Source organism: Syngnathoides biaculeatus, chromosome 1 (assembly GCF_019802595.1).
Source record: "Syngnathoides biaculeatus isolate LvHL_M chromosome 1, ASM1980259v1, whole genome shotgun sequence".
NCBI classification, from domain to species: Eukaryota; Metazoa; Chordata; class Actinopteri; order Syngnathiformes; family Syngnathidae; genus Syngnathoides; species Syngnathoides biaculeatus.
Genome location: NC_084640.1, coordinates 10658586 through 10682780, shown reverse-complemented (window position 1 = coordinate 10682780; position 24195 = coordinate 10658586). Strand labels below are relative to the sequence as shown.

The window sequence follows — 24195 nt, the reverse complement described above, 5'->3', positions numbered from 1 at the left end:
CTCAACCGCTGTGTAGAGGCAACATTTCCCCTCCTCGTTTTATCAGTCTCATCAGGTGGCAAAGTGCTTGCTTGGCTTTTACTGCGAGAAATGTGAGCAACAAAGATGACAGGACCCCCCCCCCTCCCCCAAGTCACTTCTCTTTCCTCCCAATACAGCCCCAATTTTCTGCACTCTTCCTCAGAGAGGCAAAGAAGACTTGTTAGATAGTACATTGAGTGCTGAGTGCTGTTCTTAATGTTTTGACCGAGAGGAGCTATGACGCACTGTACCCCCGCCCCCCCCCCCACCCACCCAACAGCGGCCAACTTCCTCACTGGGGCGACTTCAACAAGCGATCAGCCCCGTAATTGGCGATCAAAAAGGCCGGCAAAAGTTGCGCCGGCCGCTAAAGTTCCATTAGAACCGAGCGGGAATCTCCAAGGCAATCAGCGCCGGAGCGCCGGTCCACTTCCTACTGCGGCCAGAAGCCACTTCCTGATTAATTAAAGCATTTTCCAAAAGACACGAGAGCGCGAGGGGAGGCGCCCGCTTTAGCCCGCGGCCTCGGTATCGGCCTTTACGAGGGCTGCAAATCAACAGCGGCGCAGACGTGTAATTTTTACAACGTTAAAAAGCTTTTGTGTTTTTCATTACTGGAGACGATGAAGAATGAACAAGGCCTGCTGGTGCACTTCCAGCTCGCCTAAATGAATACAATCATCTCGGTCCAGCTGCGGGGGGAAATAATATCCTTTTGTGCTAATCTGCTAAACATCAGCTGGCTAATTGAGTTGCGCTCGCATCGCCGATCCGTGAACGCTGCTCGAGCACACAAAGTGCCCGCTTGTGCGCTGTGAACGCACCGCCGCCTTACATCCTACACGTTTTCAGCAAATTTGACGCAAACATGATGCAACACGAGAGCAAAAAAAAAAAAAAAAAAAAAGACACAGCGGGCTGGATTTCCTCATATGCTGCAGCTGGGTGTTTATGTTTATTTACTCAAACGCAGAAAGAAGTCAGTACCAAATTTTAGTAGCAGGCATTTACTTGAAATGAAATATAACTTTGATGTGTAAATAAAATATGCCGTAATTCCCGGCCTACACCTGGTTACAAGCCTCACTCAGTCCATTTGTAAAAGAAATACCTTTTGGTACCGCACCTGTGTAAAAGCCACAAGTGCCCACATTGAAACACGAGATATTTAGAAAGAAAAAAAACAGTACACGGATTTTAATGCTAGGGCTAACACTAGTGCCGCGCTAACAGGGTCGGTAAAAAAAAAAAAAAAACATAAATAAATAAATCACTGAGACACGGGAGTAACACCGCTAGCGCAGCACCGACAGGGCCGGACCGGTAAAAGTCACTCCCTCGGCACATATATTACACCGGTCTCACTCCCATATTGAAACCCACGTTGAAAACACGAGATATTTACAAAGAAAAACGAAACACAGAAAGAGTTAAACGCTAGTGTTAGCACTAGCGCCACGCTAAAGCTAGTGCTAATGCTAACAGGGTTGCTTAAAATAAAACTTACCGGTAAATATCAGTGAGACATGTCTGTAACACAGCAGCAACATACTAGCACAGTGCTAATGCTAGCACAGCACTAACAAGGCCAAAAGTCACTTCCTCGGCACATATAATCCACTGGTCTCATTCTTACCTTTTCCGCTCGAGTGCTTCCTTGCGACCCTTAGAAAAAAAATGCACAAATTAGCTGCATCGCTGCATAAACCGCAGGGTTGAAAGCGTGTGAAAAAAGTTGCGGCTTATGGGCCGGAAATTACAGTAATTACATTTATAATATCATACACTGTGAATGGCAAATAAAATTATGGTAAATGGTAAAAAAAAATTCTAAGTAAAATCTATTGTGAGCAATATTTAATAATACAATGATCCAATTGTCTCGAGGGTTAGCTACTGGACCACGCCCACAATAGCTGAAAACCAACGAAAATAGACAAAAATCCCCAAAAGTAGTGACCACCCATTTACTTTAGTATTGGTTTTTTTTTATAAAGCTTGATGCATAATGCCAAAACAAAATATGCATGCGAGGAGCAAGTCTTATTCGTGAGCCGGTGATAACAGTCCGTGGGGGCAAAATCCTGCGGAAAATTCACGAGACGAAATCAATAAATACATAAAAATCTGCAATACACTACCTGGTGTTGAATTACTCAACGGAGAGGACATCGGTACAGCTTTCGCAAATATCAGCTTTACAGACACCAACTCGGCAAGATGTGTGTGTATGCATCTACGTTGCAATACACACTGATATCAGTCACGGTATTTACCGCCACCTAACGGCGCCACCTGTTGTTTTTTTTTCCTGAGGGCAAAAAATGTTTGTCCACATTTTTTTTTTTAATTTCTACTCATCATAATCTCGCTTCCCGCTTCCTTTAGGATGAAGAAAATCCCTCTTATGTAAACAGCGCACGGAGGCTGCCGCACACAAAAATCCTAACGTGAAAAGACTTTGATGTTCCGAATGAAATAAATGCATTTGTATATATGGCCACGGACGAGGAGAAGAAGGAGGAGGAGCGACGCGAGTCATATTTCAGGACGAGCGGAAATTAACTGTGGGATGATTAATATTCTCAGCGGTTAATGAAGCTAGTAAATGTCACACTTATGGTGATGAACGCAACTTGTGAGCTTTATATAAGATCACACGATATATATAAAATGTTAAAATGACGCGAATCTTGAATTCCCATGGAAATTTACCAGAACTTTGACACCCTTTTGGTACAGTCTCACGGACTCACCCGAGACCGCATCCCTCACCGCGCTTCGAGGACCACGCTATTGACTAAAGGTCCATCCATCCGTGTAAACGTCTATTTGAAATAGCCTTGCGTGCAATGTTCCTTCTAATTTTTGACGTGTCTGAGCAAACACGATAAGGCCGTGAGCGCCCCCTTTTGACCGCTGTGAGCAACATCAGACATAGACACTGTGGTCAGTGTCATCCATTGAAGTTACATCGTTCAGTTCCACCATTTTTTTTCCATTATTCACATACATTTATTATTATTCACATATGTTTGTAATTATGAGTGTACCCCTTTAAGAGCGGAGGGGGGTGGTGTCAGGTAAAGTAGTAGCAGCAGCAGCTCTTTGTGAAAGGCAGTGTGCAAAAACAAAACAAAACAAAACACATCAGGCTGTAGTTCACGGCGCTGGATCGGTTTTCCTCGGCGCTGAGACCGTGCGACAAGTGCGCAAATGCGCAGTTGCGCAGCTTTAGAGGGAACATTGCTTGCGAGTCCCGCTGGGCGATGATAATCAACCCTGGCACCTGACGAGCCATTACGCCGTCTGACGAGATGATAGCGCCACGGAGCAGATGTCGGGCACTTTAGGCCACACCTCGCACACAACAACGTTTCGGTTCGGGCCAGGAAAAGTGCGGAAAACACGGCATTTAAAAGAGGAAACAACATGTTGTCTCTTCCATAAACGGATGACTAGTGCCCATCTAACGACCTCCCGCTTGTCTCGAGCCGAGCGGCGAGATGGAACGCGGCCCGAATGGCTCGCCGGCGGTTTCCATGACAAAGGAGCCGTTAAGTGGCGGACCGGAGTCTTGCGGCGCGGCGCGCCATGATTACGGCGTTGAAGGCCCAGCTGGCACACGTGGTGGGGGGGGGGGGGGGGGGGGGATACCGCCGTCAGTCGGAAAGAAAAGCTACGGCGCCGTTTTTCGTTTCAAACATCTTTATTTCGTCAAAAGTATCTTCTCTGTCGGCGCCGAGTAGGAAAATCTAACATCTAAGTAGAATGATGATTAAAAAGCACAAATACAAAGGACCAGTGGGATTACTGGAGGTGAAATGGTTGAGATTTACCGATCCAGGAGCCGGGAGGTGGTTAATATAAAAAAAAAAAAATAGAGATTAATGTACACATCTTGACCACAATATAATGTTTATAATCTATATCCACAAGAATGATCGGTCATTAATTACAAAGCGGGCCTAAAACACCCCTGAAACTTCAATTTAACCCGCATGGTGGCTCAGGTGACGCACCACTTCCTGTTAGAACCGACAAAAATAATAATTTTCATTTTGGGCCAAGTTCACGTTTTCTTAATAAACACGGCAAACCTCCGATATTCACGCCAGCAAAGAGGAAAAAAAACTGCAAGTAATGGACACCCACCCGAAAAGATAAATTGCCTAGAGATGCCACAAGATGGCGGCAAAGCACTTTTTATATATATAAAACAAGTGAAAAATACCAGTAATATAATGCACATATTAAAAAAAAAAAAAAATGTACAAGCTGCATGAGATGACAACAAATGTGTGTTTCTATGACAACATATGTACAATTGGCTCCGGTGTAAAATAGTCGGAAAAGGCCGTCGCGACAACATGAACGTGATATGGGGTCAAAGTGCACGAGAAGAGCTCAAACATCACATATCTCATCATCATCCTATGTACAAATAAAAGGGATGACCAGTGTTGCCGTGTTGACACAAATAAAATATCAATATCCATAATGTTTAGCTGCACGACGTTTACAAACCTACTGAATTCTTTGGCATAAGCGACCACAACATATCGCCACTTTTTTTCCCCCAACAATATAAAAATCGAAATAGAAAAAAAAAAAAAAAAAAAAAGTATCAAATTTTTTTTCTACATTTTATTTTTCTTCATAATAAAACAATGTCAAATAGTTTGGTACCCAGCAAAGGGGAGAAAAAAAACTATCAGCAATATTAATGCTACAAAAACTTTCTGTACAGGACATTCATTGTTTTGTTTACAGCGTGTGTGTGTGTGTGTGTGTGTGGTGTGTGTGTGTGTGTGTGTGTGTGTGTGTGCGTGTGTCCCACTTCACATAAAGTCATTGAGCTCCGCCTCCAAAGCGGCGGCCATCTCGTCCGCCTCTGAGGAACTTCCCTCCTCCTCGTCCTCCTCCTCCTCGTCCTCTTCGTCGTCGGACTCTTTGGAGGACTCGCCGTCCTTGTCCTCTTCCTTGGCGACCTCGTCGCGCTTTCGTTTCCTGCAGACGAAAAACGACGTTTTAGATGGGCCGCTGGCAATATTCGCCCACGTGCCTCAGTTATGGCAGCGTGAGTAAAAAGAACGATAACCTCTTCCAAATAAATAATAATAATAATAGCATCAGCTATTAATAGCAAATATCCTCCAATATGACTGCAGCATGAATGGAAAAATTGGATATACCTTGCCAATATAAGCCGAACACAAATCCCGCCTTGTGTTTTGCTGAGTTCAGATGCTGTGGAAAATTATAGTACCGGTTTTTAAACAGATTTGAACGTATCAAAACACAATCTCATAAAAACAAACTTTTGAAAGTGTTTATTAGCGCGTGTTCGCACACGCTCACTTGCGCAATTCTCTAAAAAAAGAGGCACAGTATGCTTGCTTCAAGCTGTGTAAGTGTGACGACCAGTTGAAGTTTGTTGTAAAAACAAACACAAAACAGAATTAAATATTGCATATTTAAATGCCAAACTGTTCAACCAAACAAAAAAAATGTCATCAAAAGTGTATTTCATAGCTTTATGTTAAATATATAAGTGAAAGGCCATGGATGACCTTAATGGAAATTAGCAAATGCGCTACAGTAATTCAAAGCGCGATTGAACTTTGTTGATCTCCCGTAATTTCCGACCGATTAGCCGCGACTTTTTCAACCGTGCGGTTTGTGCGGTGATGCGGCCAATTTGTGCATTTCTTTCTAACGGCCGCAAGGGAGCACTTGAGCGGAAAACGTATGAGTGACACCGGTCGAATATATGTGCCGAGGAAGTGACTTTTACCAGTAACCCTGTTAGCGCTGCACTAGCGTGTTACTGCCGTGTCTCAGTGATTTTTTACCAATATGTATTTTTTTTTAACCGGCCCTGTTAGCGTGGCGCTAGTGTTAGCACTAGCATGGCGCTAGCGTTAAACTCTGTGTGGAATATATGTGCTGAGGAATTGACTTTTACTGGTATTACCGGCTAACCCTGTCAGCGCTGCGGTAGCCTGTTGCTGCTGCGTTAATGCCGCGTCTCAGTAATTTTTACCGTTATATATTTTTCTAACTGGCCCTGTTAGCGCCGCGCTAGCATGAGCGCGTTGCTGCTGTGTTACTGCCGCGTCTCAGTGATTTAGGCATGTTGGTTTTTAACCGGCCCTGCTAGCGTTGTCCTACCGTGTTGCTACTGTGTAGCTGCCGCGGCTCGTTTTTTTATTCGTGCTACCGTGTTGTTGCTATGTTAAGCTAAGCTAAGGTATTAAAACTTTGAAAAGTCTTTCTTTGTAAACATCTTGTGTTTCAATGTGGGACTTGCGTCTTTTACACAGGTGCGGCTTATGTATGTACCAAATGGTATTTCCTTTACAAATGTACTGATTGAGGCTTATAATCATGGGCGCTTTGTAGGCTGGAAATTATGGTCATTTGATCTACTCTTATCTGAATTCATTTTCACTCACGTCGGACGGTAAAATGAGGTCCTGAAATGTGGTCAGCAAACGAAGCGGGTGAAAAGCAACGGCGCTGCGACATTTGTTCTCATTAAACATGAAAGCCATTCACAATAAAAGGGAAAAACAAAACAAAAACAACAACAACAACAACAACAAAGACGTAGAAAACAAAAATAATTTGCAGCTCCGAGAACGCGGGGCGGCCCCTCGAGAGTTACTCGGCGCAATTAATCAGCGTTTGTTCTCCGCGTGGACTGTTGTTCACGTAGCAGCCCTAAGAAGACGCTCCTCGGTGCCATGAGCGAGCGAGGAATTACCAATGCCGTGATCAAGGGGATGGCGACGGCGTGACAGCGGAAGGAACAACAACAAAGATGTACGATAACAGCAGCACATGCACGTCAGGTGCAAGTCCAACTGATTCCAAGCAGACAAAAAGAAACACACCCCGAGAGACTTTTTGTGTGCTTTTCTGCCCTGGTTCACAGTTCCAACTAAGTTGACTACGTCTCAGACTCGGGGTTCCAACCCGTCTTATTCCAAACGGACCGTTCTCAGCTTCCCGATGGAAGCGGCAGGACCGAGTGTCCGCGTCTAAGCGGCTCTTGAAGGCCTCGCCGAGGCTGTAAACACATTTGAGGTTCTCGGTGACACACGCACACCCCGCAGAAGGACTGTGCATGATGCTAATGAGGAGCGCACCGGTCGTCTACTTATTGTGGGGGTGGGGCTGACACCGACTCTGCTGAGAAGACCCCCCCCCCCTCATTAGACCACAGCGCTGTCAGACAGCCTCCCACAACAGCGAGACTGCGGTTTTGTGTTCATTAAAGGTTAGATGTCAGCCGACATCAGCCCGGAGGGCCGTCGGCGTGACAGGCCGGGCGGACCCCTGCGGACCCTAACGGTGCGCGCCGAGGGTGGGTGGAGGTCTGGAGCGGCGTCACGACAACAGACTGGCGCCGACGAAGGAACACGAAGCGTTAATATCCAGAGCCACAAGTTCAAGAGCGGGCAGTCAGGGGTTAACCCGAGGGTCCGCCACCGGTGAAAGAAGGGATTAATGATTATTTATTGGGCCCAAGAGCGAAGAAAATGAGGCAAATCCCAGCCGACTGCATTCGGTCATGGGATTTTTCTTATCCTGGCTACTTAATGGACCGTTTTAGTAAAGTATTGCATATCTGAAGAAACACATTTAAATACAAATGCCGTACATAACTTTAATTTTTCTCCCATTTCCGACAATATTGTTCTCAAGTTCGTGTTAATTGGCCATGGCTGGAAGGTGAAGCACAAGGAAAACGTAGAAAAGCGATGCAAACTGTGTAGTCACCGAGCAAGCGCAATAGCCCGCACATCAAAAGTAATTAAATGCATCGGATGGCTTGAGATTGAATACTTTTGTCCAAACACTACAGAAGTGATACGAGATGAGTTTGACAGCATCGGGGAGGAGATGCGCGAAAACCAAAGAACTCAAATTAAGAATTGACTTGACAGCACAAAGTGGCCAACTTTTCAAAAAGGATTTCCGATAGTTGAGCCTGTTTTAAGCAAACTTTTGAACCAAAACGGCTTAATCCACTTTCCAAAAAAAAAAAAAAAAAAAAAGAAAAGGCACAGCAAACTACACCCTCAGAATATTTTAGTAAAATTCCGTTTTTTTTTTTTTTGTTGTTGCTTCAGTTATGCAACCAACCAAGCACTCACCCCTGATCTGATGCCCCTTATTTTATCTTTATTAGCTCAGAAATAATGAGCCTACTAAGGGAAAGTGTCAAGGCGGAGGCTTAAATCCAAATTAATTGAATAAAGAGCTCTTTAGTACATGGGAATGCTGCAGCTATTCAGGAAGGCATTTTTTTTGCTAATTTTATACAAATCCATCCATTTTTTTGCCGCTTATGCTCACGAGGGTCACTGGAATGCTGGAGCCTATCCCAGCTGTCAACAGGCAGGAGGTGAGGTACACCCTGAACTGGTTGCCAGCCAATCGCAGGGCACATCGGACTCACAATCACAATTTAGAGGGTCCAATTAATGTTGCACGTTTTTGGGATGTGGGAGGAAACCGGAGTGCCCGGAGAAAAGCCACGCAGGCACGGTGAGAACATGCAAACTCCACATGGGCGGGGCCGGGATCGAACCCGGGTCCTCAGAACTGTGAGCCCGACCCTTTACCAGCTGAGCAAAATGTATCCTCCAAAAAAAATGTTGCAACTTTTGTAAATGTACTCCTGAGCTGTAGCACGCATTTGGAAGTTGAAGTACAGAAGTACAAGTACAAGAAGTACAAGATGGACTTAATTAAGGAGGAAAATTAGACCATTTATTTAATATGCGCTATGAACCCCTCAACCAGGGTTATCGCTTCAGCTGGAAATTATTAAAAAAAAAAGAAATGAGTTTTTGAACACAGTTCCCAACATGAAATATTAAAAACAAAGACCAATTTTGCCACCCTGTCCTACCCACTGCTCGTCCCCTCCTCGTCAGCCACTTGAGTGGGCGGAGAGCGCCGAGCTAAAAGCGTAGCCTCCGCATCGCGCTAATTGCCCCGCCGCGAAAAGGTGGCCGCTAATGAGGAGCTCCTAACGAGGAGTGTCCATTCCAGGTTGCAGTTCTCCTGACGTCCTGTGAGTAAGACTCGCACGAGTCCCGACGGAGGGCGGCGAGCGCCGGAAGCTTCCGATCAATCGCGTTTTAAGGTGGGATTTGGTTAATTAAAAAAAGCGATGGCATCTCTTTTAGCATCGCTGTTGATTAATAGTCAATATAATGAGTCGCAGTTGGCCAAAGGAGGAGAAGATATACACTTCCAACAAATGTTCAAAGTTGGAGCAACGGACAGTACTCCACAAACTCAAATAATTCAAATACAAAAAATAAATAAATTAAAGCGACAAGCAAAATCTCTACTGCGAGGCTTTACGGGATTGTTTTTTTCAAATGAATGTCACCGCAGGCAAGAAATGAGACGCTGTGATGGTGGGAAGACAAGGAGGAAAGAAAGTTTGGGGATCATCTCACACTTGAAGCCATGCACACCCAAAGTCACAGATACTACAGAAGAATGTGATTCTGCCAGTGCACAAGAATAATACCTCACATGTAATTGAGTTTGAACACACAAAATCAACTTTTCTCTGAAGTCTTGGATAATCCCAGATGACTTTGTGTGCACCCTGGACTGGCTGCTCGCAAGCGACCATTTAGCCTCACATTACCACCTATGGACAATTACCCATTACATCTTTTGCACTTTTCCGTGTAGGAGCCTTGTGCATTTTGGATGTGTAGCCATAAACAAAAGTTCTGAATAGGCCGTCGTTCCCCTGGGAGTCATTTTGAACTATAACCTCACAATAAACATAAAAAAATAAATTGCTTAGGCCAGCAGCTTGGAAGCGCAGACCGGGACAAAGAAGAAGAAGAAAAAAAATGGGTCAGATTCCTTGCGGTGTTGGTACCGCTGTTCACTTATTCCTCTTTTCATGCATCAAAAGCCCGTGTAAGCGTTCCCATTCCTCGCTCGCACGCCTGAGCTACGTCAGGGGGGGTTGGAGGGGCAGGTTTGATTGCGCCGTTTCACACTCCCGCTACTTGAGTAAGAATTGGTTGTCCAAGGCTAAAATCCGGATCACACCCAGCACTTGAATTTATGAAACCGCCACCCAATGCAATGCTTCAGCACAGTTGCCCGATATCATTCATGTATGATTGCGTAACTATTGATACACCAGCATGCGCGAGCGTTTTAAACAAATATCCTCACGATAGAGGCACCCGAAGGCAAATCTTTGCTAAAATTTTTCAGTGTGTTATCAAACAATGACAGAATCTAAAATGTTATTTAACACATGACATCTTTTAAAGTCTCTGGAATGGATTCGTTCGAATCCCATTATTTCTTGTAAGCAAGGTGTCTTTGAAAGGCAAACAAGCTGAAGGTCTGACGTTCAAGTTCCAATTATTTGATTTGACTTCAGAGAAAGGTGACAACACTCCAGATTGCCCCCCCCACTCAGCATTTACCAGTCACAGCTATAACATTCGCTCGGGTGAAACACTGGCCGCACTCACATTAACATTATTCCCATAATCCATCTGACAGGCAACCTTTAAAAGACAAACAAAGTTCAAATTCTCCCTCCGAGCGGCAGCCGGGCCAAATGGAACCTTGCTTTGCACACTTTGTTCCTTGCTCAGTCTTACGTCTGACATATTTGATAATTACGGAGCGCAGTCGAACAGACACAATCGCTGCAGCCGGATGTGTTGATGTAGGTTTTATGTGCTGTTTAGCTTCTCACGCGAGCTGCATGACAGGAGTATTTTTTTATTTTTACGCTTAACATTTAATTTAGTTGCACTGGGAGGGTCTTATAGTAGAGAACATGCATGAATGTTCGGCATTCAAACAGAACAACAAAGGCCTGTCACTCAGCCGACATGAATCTAATGCAATCTTTTGAACAAATACTAAAGGAAGCGGGGCACCAATAGAGGAGACTTAAGAGCGCCCAAAAAAAATCCATAAAACCAATTAGTCACAAAAGGGCCTTCGAGCGTATCCATTTAGAAAAATCTGAGCGCGTCCAACTTTTGGAGGCAATGCCTTCATTTGCCAATCCACAAATGAACGAGACGTCGCAGCGGAAGGTCCAATGTGTTCAAATTCAGGAGGTGACGGAAAAAAAAAAACAAAAGAAAACTATAAAATCACACAAATATCCACTTGAGGAGATCTCAGCTCAGTGAGTGAAAGATTAACACCACAAAGTTGTTTTTTTTCTGGCCTTTTTACATAATCCCCCCCCCCCCCCCCCCAAAAAAAAATGTAATGACGCTCATAGAACCAGCAGAGAGAGGCATTTTCATAAGAACGCGTCATCCAAATCGGGAAAAGAATAAAAGCAGGGCGAAAAATTAAAAAGGGAGAAAATGGGAACGTAAGAGGGTCTAATTTACGTCGCGAGGGGGACATAAGTTTTATTTTCACATCTTTCATGCGCGTCAAAGCAAACAGTGATTAAAAAGGGGTCGCAAATGCCGAGGCGACCGGGAGTGTTTGTGCTCTGCTGCCTTCAGACGAGTCGGATAAGCCACCAAGATTTGAATAATTGAATTTTTCCAGGGAGGCGCAGCATTCTATGCGAAATGGGGTAATCAAGCGTGTTTTAATATGATGATGATGCTTATTTTCGCCCTCTATAAATCGAGACCGTGTATGGAAATATGACAGCGCAGTCGCAGCTATGTTTCTATCGAAACACGCAATGTTATGTAATCCGAGGCAGGGCTGAGCTGTTTCCACAAGGAGAACAATATCTCGGCAGAGTACTTTGATGCGTGTATTTTACTCCTAAATGCAAGCAAACTCAAAACTTGTATGATGGATTTTCCTCAGTCTGCTGGATGAAAATAATACACAGCCCAACCAACTCATTTGAGGTCACCCTAGCGACTGTGCCAGGGCCTGATGAGCTGATCAATGCAGAATACGGTGATTTATTACATTTGCAATATTGATTGAGATGCGGGAAATTCATAGAAGGCGGAAGCATATTATTCTATTCAAGAAAAACAACGATAAGCAATTTCCAATCAAGCTGCTGCTTGGGGTTGCTACTGAAACAGGGCTGGTTTTTTTTTTTCTTTCCAGTTATAGATTTACAATCTTGGGAATCTAATTGTATCCAAATTGCCCATTAAAGTAAATGAGTAACCAACCCCTCCCGGAACATTAATATCCTCAAGAAAAGATGATTTATTCGCCGAGTTAATATCACCCAACAACTGCACCGAAACACCGACTGCAGCGAATCAACTCGGCTGGAGAGGATTCATCATGTAAAATGCGCTGATGGCTGATGATGGAGGAGAGGAGGACACGCGGGGAAGTTGACTGTACAATAAAGTACATCATCATCGCAATAATAATAAAAGAAAGGAACGTGATCGACGTTTTATTTCACGCTCATCTTGCCGAAGACTTGATTCGGTTACAGATGCGGTTTGTAAATCAAAACAAAACCAGATGAATGGCTCCGATTTGTTCTTACGGGTTGTTTGGGTTATTATTCTGCACCTCCGTTTGATCCTTTATGTAATTATCAGCGACAATTTGCAAAGAATTTAAACATGAACATGATTTTTGACAGCTTTGAATAATATTGGACAAGATGCATTTTTTTTAATGTGTACATCATGTTGTTTCCAGTGGACACTAAATACAGGATGAAGTCCTACAGTCCATTCACGGGGGATCCCGTAATTGCTGAGCCTGAACGACGTTTCACAAAACAATGTAACATTCTGAAAATCCTCCGTTTAGGAGCCCAAAGTTTAAGGATATTTGCAGTCTGCCTTCACACAAAGTTTAGTACCGAACACCAAGCCGGAAAATGCTTTCTCAGAACCTTTTAAACTAAATCGATTTTTTTTTTTCCTGGGACCGCTGCAGCGATGACCTGATGAGAAATTGGTACCAGTTTCATCAGCAACCAAGGACTAAATTGCTACCAAGGTGGTATATTAGAACTACAAGGGACCAGTCTGGGAATACAGATGTGAAACGCTTATTTTTCTTTTTTTTTTTTTTTTTAATACGAACAAAACAACTCGGTGCCCTGGGGAGTCGGCAGAATGGATCGGACTTCTCTCGCCATGGGGAGGTCAAGGAACAGCAGCGTGGAGAGGAGAAAAAGCAGTTTGGGATTCAAAAGACCTCACAAAGACGAGCGCTGGCAAAAAAAGAAGTTGCTCACAAGCACATAAAATTCATAACGACAACTTCCCGGGTGGTTTGTTGTGTGAATTCAAACTCTTGGAATATTATGACTATACGTGAATGCATAAAATGTAATTCTGTGGGGGGCTTTAATAATTCATCAAACTCGTGCTGATGCTGAATCAGCAATCACGACAATACTGCTCACAAATGATGCCCAGCAAGGGTGGAATTAATCGCATACTGGGATGTTTTTGTGTACTTTAAAAACAGTGGAACATCCATTAGCAATGTCAAAGTGGACAAGGACTACAGTATGATGCGAAAATTGTCAGTCTTTGGTCCCGCGGAATTACAAAATAAATGACAATGCAAGGAACTGGTACATCAGGGCCCCTCGAGAAGACGGCGTCCCCGTTTAAAACCTCGTCTGAAACAGAAAAGGCAAGAAGACGACAACCGATCATCGCTTACGCAAAGGGTCAATCATCTGTCCAAGGCAGAGAAAAAAAAAAAAAAAGTCAAATTGAGTTCGCATACATCACGTGTGGCCGACTTCGCAGACGCAAATCAGCCATAACGAGGCCTAAATGAGGACTCCACAGAGGAGCGAGGAAAGCGCGGAGAGACCCAACCGTCTCTTTAACCGGAGTAATTCATGCAAAGAAATGCAGTCGGCGGCTGTACGCCAGCCACAGCATTATGTAAAACTGCTCTATCGTATGAGGTACACAAGAAAAGTGCTATAATCTTGCTTTGGGATGAAAAATAACATTTATACTACACTTTCTTGCATAAGTATTCACACCCCTTCCATTTCCCCCATTATTGTGTTACAATTTTTTTCCCTCCCTCAAAATTCAGATTTTCCTCGGCTATCATGTGTACAGGTTCCTCAAGGGACAAACATTATTTTGTTCACACAAACGTGAGGAAAAGCTAATGGGTGAATACCGTAATTTCTCGAGTTTAATGCGTCCTGAATATAAAGCGCACCCCCAAAGTTGACCTAAAAAAAAAAAAAAAAAGGAAAACCCTTCTACCAATGTACAATGCGCATCACCAATTTTATTAATAATGTTGATAACACGTATTACAGTCTTAAATAAATATTTAACACAGTTTGACTTAAAAAAATTTTGCTTTAAATATTTGTGCATAAAACGTTTGTGCATAGTGCAGTTTATCCTCGACATTACACATCCTTGGCCAACATCTGGCTCATCTCCAATCTGAAAAATATCCATCGTAGCCACCTCTGGTGACATTGTTCAGTTCTTGTTTCGGACTGCCGTGCTACTTCCGTGTTGACGCTGTCATCGGCAGGAATGATGACACATTTCTTTTAAAAGCAGCTGCACGACTAGCCCTTGTAGTCGACATTTTTTGTCTTGGTGTAAGTCAATACAAACTCACGGGCAGTCGTTTCTGATCTATGTTGCAGTGGCAACAAACATGCTACGCTAACGATCGTAAAATGCAAGCTCCCTGGGGAGGTCATAGAGTTCAAGTCGGGGGAGCACATTAACATAATAAATATAAATGTGTAACATAGGACATCGAATATCAAATGTAAATGGATATGTATATCTTTTTTTTTTTTTTTTAACCACTCTATGTGTCTGTATACCACTATACAATGTGATTGTATTTTTGTATACCTAAATATAATGCGCTCTAGTAACTTTTTGAAAATATTCTTGGAAAAATTTGCGCATTATTTTCGAGAAACTACGGTACTTGCTAGTCACTAAAGACGTGCCGAGGTGAAGGTAAATAAAAGCCACAGGAGCTGAAAGGATCCTGAATGCATCCTACAAGACATCTTGTGGGTGTTTAAAGCAAACGCACGTCTGATGCGAGGGACTGCATTAGTTCATTTTACACTTCATGTTAAAACATGTATTCATCTATGCATTTGCTTCAGTGCTTATTCCTCCAGCAAAGCCATAGTCAGCCTTGGTTACACCGGAGTGGTATCGTGTAAAAAATACATTAGTCAAGCTCAAAACCAATATTGGTAGAGAGAACATATGTATAATGCAAGCGCTGGCTGTTTATCTTCCTTCAAATTCATCAGAGAGCTCAGCGACAGCTGAGGTAGCCTTAGGTGACCTGGGGGCAAACATCCCCACACACACACAATTCCATCGTTTTTTCCTTATTTATTTCATTTTTTTTTTTTTAAATAAACGAAGATGCCGTGGAAAGATGAAACACATTTCTGAATTTCACACTTGCCCGTCTGACAACCTGAGCGCAGACCCTGACGAACCACTGCCCACCTTCATCGCCTTCGTGCTCGCGAGAGGTTAGGACAGCGCGATCGCTCGGAGTTTCACACCTCGCGCCGGTACTAAGATGCACTCGAGACAGCCGTGGTGACGGGAGCGGGGGCGAGCGGGCATCTGAATGAGTGCGTAGCCACAGAGACAGGAAATTAAACGAGACGGCGCCTGACAACAGTAAGGAGAGGATCCAATTATGTTTGTGGATCCAACAAGGAATTGTTTCAGCGTCACCTCACATTTTCTCTGCCTCATCAGTCGTGCCATTTGGGAATTAAGCACATTTCAGAGGGAAAGAACGACTCCCATGGGTGCAAAAAAACCCACGTCAGGTCAGCCGACGACATGTCATCACTTCCAATAATGTTATTGCGATGAGGCAGCGTAGGGGTGTCAAATTCATTTTTCTTGAGTGCCACATTTCAGTTACAGTTTCCCGTAGAGGCCCGTTATGATGGAAAACCATGTAAATGTTAAGTCACCTCATCATAGTACACGCATCCCATTTATAGCTGTTCGGCATTCATACATTTTTCTATTTGCAGATTTTTGGAGGAACCTATCTTCTGAAGTCACCCACTCGCTGTTTAGTGCTCAGGTCAAAGTCATGTCTGAAATAAAAAATATTGCTTGGTTGCCAGCTGCTCAAATATTGGCGCCAAACAACTATGTTGAAATGAGATGAGGAACTTCATTTTTTTTTTAGAATTAATTAATTTCAAAATTAAGACATTTATTTAGTTTTGTGTTGAAATGTTATCTAATGTTTTATGATGGCAGCAGCAGTTTGGTTTGAATACTGTAATTCCCGGCCGACAGAGCGCACCTGGTGATAAGCCTCACCGAGTACATTTGTAAAGGAAATACCATTTGGTACATACATACGCCGCAGCTGTGTAAAAGCCGCAAGTGCCCACATTGATACCCACATCCAAACATGAGATATTTGCAAAGAAAGATGGTACAGAGAAAGAGTTAATGCTAACTAAATATCACTCAGACACAGCAGAAACAGAGCAGCACCACGCTAGCACACACTAACGCTAGCGCACCGCTAAAAGCTCCGGTAAAAGTCACTTCCTCGGCACATATATTCCACCGGTCTCATTCTTACCTTTTCTGCTCGATGGCCACCTTGCGGCCCTTAGAAAAAAAATGCACAAATTAGCTGCATCACCGCATAAACCGCACGGTTGAAAGCGTGTGAAAAAAGTTGCGGCTTGTAGGCCGGAAATTACAGTAATTCAATTCTCATTCTTTCCTATGGGGAAACCCAGTACCTGAAAATGTATTGTGCTCCATCTTATTTTCCAGTGTAGTCGAGAAACATGTATTTAAAAAAAAAAATTAATGGATTTTTTTTAGAGTAAAGTTATTGGAAGGTGTGGGCTAAGATGGACGCTTTGCATCTAACTGGAGGCGACAGTAATGGAGGAATTCACCCTCAGAATCTATTAGAGAAGATTGGACATCATACCGAGCTCTCGAGCATACTCGCTTGTTTTTATTTGCCTGTCAGCACAGTCAAATTGGTCCGCTTGATCGTGCCGGGCCAACTACTTCAGCTTGTTTTTTTAGAGACAACAATTAGTCCCGGCCCAAACTGGTTGCTTCATTGCCAAGTCCCTCGAGTCACACTTTTTCGCCTAATATGCTTAAAAACAAAAAAAAAAAAAAAAAGAAATGTAATATGCTTCAAAGGTAAGCAGATTGAAACTGCTGCCTGCCAGATGGATTTTAATTCTTTTAAAATGAACTGGCTTGCTTGATAGCTACACGAGGGGAATCGAGGAATTTATGCTGAAAATAAATCACTGGTCGGAATCATCTCAGAGGTCATTTGCTGATGGACTATCTCATTAAGATCATTATAAAAAAAAAACTACTTAAAACGGAAGGTGAGGATTGTGTACAATAATTGTCACTGAAAACGGACAGCAAAAGTGGGCAAAGTGCAGAGACTGACAGCTAAATTATTGCAATCATCAAGAGCGGGCAGACAGTCTGGTAAAAACATGCATTACTCCTGTATCTTAGCAACAGATGCATGTCTGTATTGGTGCACAGAACCGAAGTAGATAGACAGAACCACTCCGCACAATGTTAAGGAGTACCATCTAAATTAATGGCTGACAATGAAAGAAGATTTTATGGTCTACTAGAAAAAGGAATGCCTGTAAATATCACACGATGTCATAAGAATAGAAAAGCAAACAACACAAGATTCAGGAGGATTATTATGCATATGTAAATTTGAAAATGTTAAAAATAAAAACAGTTGGAAGTTGCATATTGTTTGATCTATGAACACATTGAGAATGAAATGTATTCGCCGGATGACAGTCGAGATGCGCAAGGGTGAATAAATGAGATCAGAAAGACACTGCATTCCTGCAGACTGAAAATGAACCTAAACGTCCTTCAGCAATAAAAGACTTGTTTGCTCAGAGCTTTGGATGTGTCACCATGGCAGCGGACCACTCGGTCGGGTTCCAGCCTCGGCTCGCTGATGAAGTGGCGGGCTCATCTATGTGTGCGAGTGTGCTTTAAGAGTAGTCACGGCAGATTGTAGAACCAAGGATGTACACAAACCCTCAGAACACTTTTTTTTTTTTTTTTAAAGCAGCAGGTCCACCTGTGGACAAACTACGGTGTCTTCAGCACAAATGTAAAAATTGGTTATGTGACTGATGAATAATATTTGCGAGCAGTGGAAGGAACTGATTAGAAGCAATATGATCCTTCTGTGACGTCGTATCATCATAATAGCGTTACAGTGAATACTTGACACCTCATGCTCGAAATTATTTTTGACACAAAGTAGGATTCGTGCCAGCGAGTGACGTTCTCACAAATGCAAATTGGACATAAAAAGTAGAAGAAAGAAAGCTGAAAAATGCTTTTGACAACGCCAGGCTATCTGTTTTGAATTTTAACATAACCAAGCACAAGTGCGCGTGTTTGACGCTCAGCATCAGTGTGTGAAAGTGACTGTTGGCAAAAAAAAAAAAAAATGAAAAATATCTATAGGATTGACTTAAAACAGTGGGATTGTGGGTCTCACCTGGACACATCAGCAAGCAGACAGGCCTTGCCAGATGTCGACTGGACCGGGTCCTCCGCTCTTAGCATTTGAGGACCCAGCGCCCCTCCCGTCAGTGGTCCAGCTCCTTGTTGGTTCTGCGGCTCTTCTTTCCGCTGCTGTTCCTCCTCGTCCTCCGCCTCCTCGTGGCTAGCTTTCTCCTTCCCTCGCCCTTCGCTCTCATTGTCGCTCTCCTCTCCGAGGATGTCGTCCACCTGTCGAACGAGACGACGGTGTGCCAGTGCTCCGACATTATGGCCAGAAACATTCATGTTTTTATTTGTAGCACAAATACCTCTACTCTATTTGAAGCTTCTAATGGGATACATTGGTCACTTATTACTAAAGTGAAATGTTTAAGTGCTACAGGGTGAGCCGCCATGCAATCAATTCCCACTCAGCCCATCAAAATGTGATTGGCTGGCGATAACTTTCATCCAAAATCAGCCGGGAAAAGCTCCAGCTACTTCCTGTGAGTCTGAACATCATTTAAGGAATGGATGGCTTGGAATTAAGTGTTGCAGACACGTGGCGGTGTAAAAACAAGCCGTTACACAGTGGAGGATTAGGTTTAGCTCATTTCGCTTCAAAATGTAATATTGTATTATTTTTATGGTGAGAAAGTCATTTCAAATTCCCATTAGGAAGTGGGCAAATCTGCTGCTACATAATTCCAAATGGCTTATCATGAAAGAGAAAAGCATTTCTCCACTCATACAAATGTCATTCTGGACCTTTATGAGACTTTAAGGTGCTCCAGTCAAACACCAGATTTAAAAAAATATATAAAATACAGAATCGTGACTCTGCCACTATGGTTTGTATTTTGTTCCAAGCTTCACGAAGGAAAGTATGAACACACACACACACAAAAAAAAAGCCAGAACCGTGGCATTCAACTGGCTTGACATCTCATCCCGGTCGAAGCACACCACTGTCCTGACGTGTGATTCATAACCGTTCAGCTCTCCGATAGTGCAGCAAAGCCGCATATTAGAGCAGTCGATGTAGGATGCAGTCATGTGCTCCGGATCACCACTTTTTTTTTTTTTTTTTTTAAACCTGCCACGGCTCATTTGACCTTCGCTGGAAATGGAAGTGCTAACAATTGCGAGATATAGCGCAGCGAAGTTCCAACAACATCCATTTCCTGGATGTAATCAAAAAGGCCAATCAAAGTGCACAGAAGGCTTTTCAAAGCAACCGCTCCCCTCCCCCTAAAGCCAGTTCAGAGTGAGGGGGTCCCTGGCTGTAAATCTACTGCAGTCAAAGTGTGATTCCAAGGCAGTAGATTTATTTTGTTGAATTGGTTGGAAGGTGAAAATGCTCTGATTTCCTACCGTGCTCTCGCTCGCTCTCACAGGAAATTGAAAAGGGGCCTGCCCGAGATTAATCCGGAGTAATGTGAAATCTACTTGGGGGGTTTCTTGAGGCAACTTTTCCAGTCAGTCAGTTTCCTTGGTGTGAGTTAATTTTACTTTATTGTCGGGAAAGGATTTTAGAGGGGGCATACAATGGAGAATTGGCTTTTTATGGTTTGTATACAACAAGTTGTGTGTCTAAATTGGCTCCACACCAATCAAGTGTGAAATTTGTTATGAAACAGTGGACAGTGGATACCACCAGTGGCAACCCAATGGAATCTTCACGGGAGCTCGCTTAATGCCCTGAGTGTACACTTAACAGCCACATCCGCATCCTGCATCCCTTTAATACATTATTGTTTTCATTGCTTCCACACAAACAAAATCATTGCTTTCAGAAAATGTTTACTTTGAGACCCATTTTCAAATGTTCAGTTTTCAGGCTCTGAAAGTCTTTTGCCATTCAAAGCCATTTCCAGTTAGATGAATGCAAGAAGCTCAAGAAGGTTTCCAGAAAGCAGACCGATCGCGGCGCATTCGTCTTTGCCAATTTTGCTACGCCAGGTGGCTACGGAACAAAACAAGCCCGTCTTTACACACGCCCGCTGAGGGGGGATTATCTGGGCTTTATTCCCGTCTGAAATACTGATTTAATTTGCGAAGAGGTACGAAGAGGTTGTAATGGGTCAGCCAGTGAGCTGTAAAATTGCAAGGAGTCGTTTAATCCTGCAGAGGAAGCTTTTTTTGCATTTACACAGGAAGGCTCATCTGACGCCCAGAGGGATGTCGGATGAACCAAATGTACAAGTGGAGAGGCAGAGAGGGAAACACACCTTAGTTGTTCATTAGCTCGGGGTGAACTCAAGGTCGTGATTCTACCTTGTGTAGGGCTCGGCGAGATGTTAACACAACAACTGCCTGTAACTACATCAAGGACGACCCGAGAAGGGAAATATTTGAGAGCAGTGATGTTTGAGCACAAGAACTCCGCAGAGACTGAGAATGTTACTTCTCGTTTCCATTGTCTAAGAATCACTGCACCGCAATATGCAGAGTCAAAGGTAATAAAAAGTATTGAGACTATTTGATCAATCAGAGATCGGCTAGACTCTTTTATTCCTCCGGAATCAAGACATTTTGGACTTGCTTCTTTAAAGTATTAAAGATCCAGCAAAACCAACAGGTCCCCAGCTATAAAAGAAAGGCACGTCATATTTCCAGAATATTGTAGACATTACAGTAATTGCTTTGTTGGGCAAAAGCTAGACGTCACATCTGCGTCAATGGCACGTAACCACTGGCGACATTTACCAGACGCCGGTTTGGACTTTAGCGTCAATTAAATATTTTCAGGATTCTTTTTCCTTGTGCCCTCAAGTTGGAAAACGTTTATGAATGTCACAGACTGCCCTTTAAGATGTGATCACATTTGAAATGCAGTGCTTCTGCAAAAGGGCCTTTCATCTGGGTCACTCTTGAAAATGTTCCGACCAGATGTTCAACAACGATTAGTCCAGTGAGGAAGAGCGCGACAGATATCGGATGGATGGCTCGATTATTCGAAATATGCATCTGTACAAACCCCAATTTGGTGATTCTAACAATGTCGGATTTGAAATTATAGTAAAACACATTTACATTCAATCTTTAACTGTTGCAAAAAAAAAATTAAAAAATTGTGCTATTTTTTACCATTCATGTGGAATGCATTTTATGTGAAGCATTATTTTTCACAGTGTTATTGTCCACGTTCAGGTACAGTGGCTTATAATAATACTAGATGTACTTTTTAACGATAAAATGTCTGCCTCGTTTTAGATCAGGGGTGTCAAACTCATTTTTCTCACGGGCCACATTGTAGTTCGGGTTTCCCTCAGAGGGCCATTATGACTGCGGAAGAAAAGTATTTACTCATCTTATCATATTTACATCATCAATTTATGAAGTAGTTTTGGAATCAGAAATCAAGGGTAATGTGTTTATCATCTATTCACATTTGGTAACACAAAAATCCTTGGAATATCTCAACTTCATCATTTATGATATATGACAATTTGAAATTTTGGTCCAAATTTTACAAGAATCATGGAAATTGACACTCTAGACTTGGCTTGGCGGGCCAAATAAAATCACGTGGCGGGCCGGATCTGGTCCCCGGGCCTGGGGTTGGACATCGGTGTTTTAGATGAACCACCCTAATAGACGTCTTAAAATATGCACTACAATAAAAAAGCATCTCCTCGCCACTGGATGAGCAAATATATGATAAAGTGTCTAAGACTTTAATGTGTCATTAAATAACTGTAGAGGAGACAAATAATATCATGAACACTTCTCGATGAACTACACTGGTTTTATGGTTATGTAAAAAGTCACATTTAGACGGTCACGACGTGGCGTTTCAGTAACAATGCACCGTGTGAACACTGAACACCTCATTAACCAGCTCGATCTCCGACTTGTGCTACATTTAAATTAGGATGGCGTTTAATTATGGTGCAGATTAATTATGTCCATCGCACTGTGGCAATGTACACAATGGTGCTAATTAATAACGGCTGAGACAAAAAAAAAAGAAAAAAAAGAAAGGACAGCTCTTTGGGGCTCAAAGATAAATAAAAATGAAAGGGCATGTACTTCCAGCTGCTGTGGCAACGATCTGAGCTCGCAATTTTCGTGTACACGGAGCGACAATTATTGGACAGATTATCCAGCAGATATCTCAGTGGAAAGACATAATGGAACAACATTAGTGACATCATTTTCACAGTCGGGCCGAGTCTCGCCATAGCAACATCCTCAGAGGCTATAATAGTTAGACTTTCATTACAGGATGGGGGGGGACAGCAACACAAACACACTTTGAGTCTCACTGGCATTCATCTTAATATCAGATGCAATAAAGACAGGTTTCCAGATTAATAATCAGAGAAAAACAATTCAAACAGCGTCTTGTCATTTTTAAAGCGAGGGCGCGATTTCGATATGATACTTTCAACCTTATTGCCTGCAGGAAAGTCAACGTAAACGGTGACATAAAGTGGCAGTTGTAATGTTATTTTACCCAAGCCTGCAAAACGTTTGAGATTTATGGATATACATATACAGAAAAATCCATTTTGTTTTCATTTGCTTGATGCAAAATTATGTTAAGTGCACTCTTGCCAATGACAATATTTTTTGGTCATATAAAAAAGTAGAGAAATAGTGGAAACAAATTTATATTTAATTACAAAACTACCTTTAATAAAGTGTCACTATGAATGTCAGATTTGAAAAAGGATCCAAAACATATTGAATTTGGCTACAGTCACACACTTTATGCATTTCAGGAGCATGCGTGTTGAAATACTTACAAGTCACAGAAAACGAAAAGATGAATCAAAAAAATGAGATGTGTGGAAAAGGCACGGCACAGCAGTTTCCAAACTGAATTCCCGAGTAACTTTAAATGAGTTATTAACTGCACCGGCTGTTTGGTATTCACTCAAAGCATGACCAATTACAATGACGTCCAAATCCTTGGGGGCGCATCAAATTGAACCAAGTCTCATTCCTGTGTCGGAAGTGCAACCTCTCACTGAGCTCAAGCCTCAAGGATAAACATACTTTGGATAGAAAATGTCTACGTTGCACACCCCAAATAACATGTTTTTGTGATATAGAATGATTTGCACAGATATTTAGAAACAGTGTCTTTTGTTTTTTTGGACTGTTTCTCCAGTAAAACCCATTATCATGTTGTTAGATAAGATCAACACGAGTAAATCAGTACTGTTTCGTGACCGGACTGGACGCGACCTTTACCTCTTTATCCATGCTCTCGAGGTCCTCCTTGCAAAGCGTGTACAACGGCATCGTTTCGGACATGCTCAGCTGACGCTTCCGGCGCGACGGCTCGAGCGACTCGTTGTCCTGGCTGGGCCCTGCTGTCGCATCTTGCTGATTATTTGGCACTCCCCTGAAAAATAATGAAGTTAGTACAGTACACAGTATACAGTAAATACTGGATGAAAGTAAAAGTCACTTCCTCGGTACGTGTATTCCACCGGTCTCACTCTTACCTTTTCCGCTAGAGTGCCCCCTTGCGGCTGTTAGAAAAAAATGCACAAACTATCCGCATCACTGCATAACCCGCAGGATTGAAAGCGTGTGAAAAAAGTTGCATCTTATAGGACAAAAATTACTGTACTTAATTACTTTTTTTTCCCCCTAATGATAGCCCATTATCATGTAATGTCACAGAAATGTA

General features: G+C 42.8%; 1 protein-coding gene across 1 annotated transcript in view; it reads right to left on the bottom strand.

The window, feature by feature from the left end:
* Positions 1-3720: 3720 nt before the first annotated feature.
* The window catches only part of ctdp1 (CTD (carboxy-terminal domain, RNA polymerase II, polypeptide A) phosphatase, subunit 1), a 28845-nt gene continuing 8370 nt past the window's right edge, over positions 3721-24195 (bottom strand). The window contains exons 11-13 of the mRNA XM_061815503.1: positions 23751-23904; positions 18562-18794; positions 3721-5031 (exon numbers count right to left, since the gene is read on the bottom strand). Of these exons, the coding sequence (XP_061671487.1) occupies positions 4863-5031; positions 18562-18794; positions 23751-23904 (556 nt within the window). The 3' untranslated portion in view covers positions 3721-4862. The remainder of the gene's footprint in view (positions 5032-18561; positions 18795-23750; positions 23905-24195) is intronic.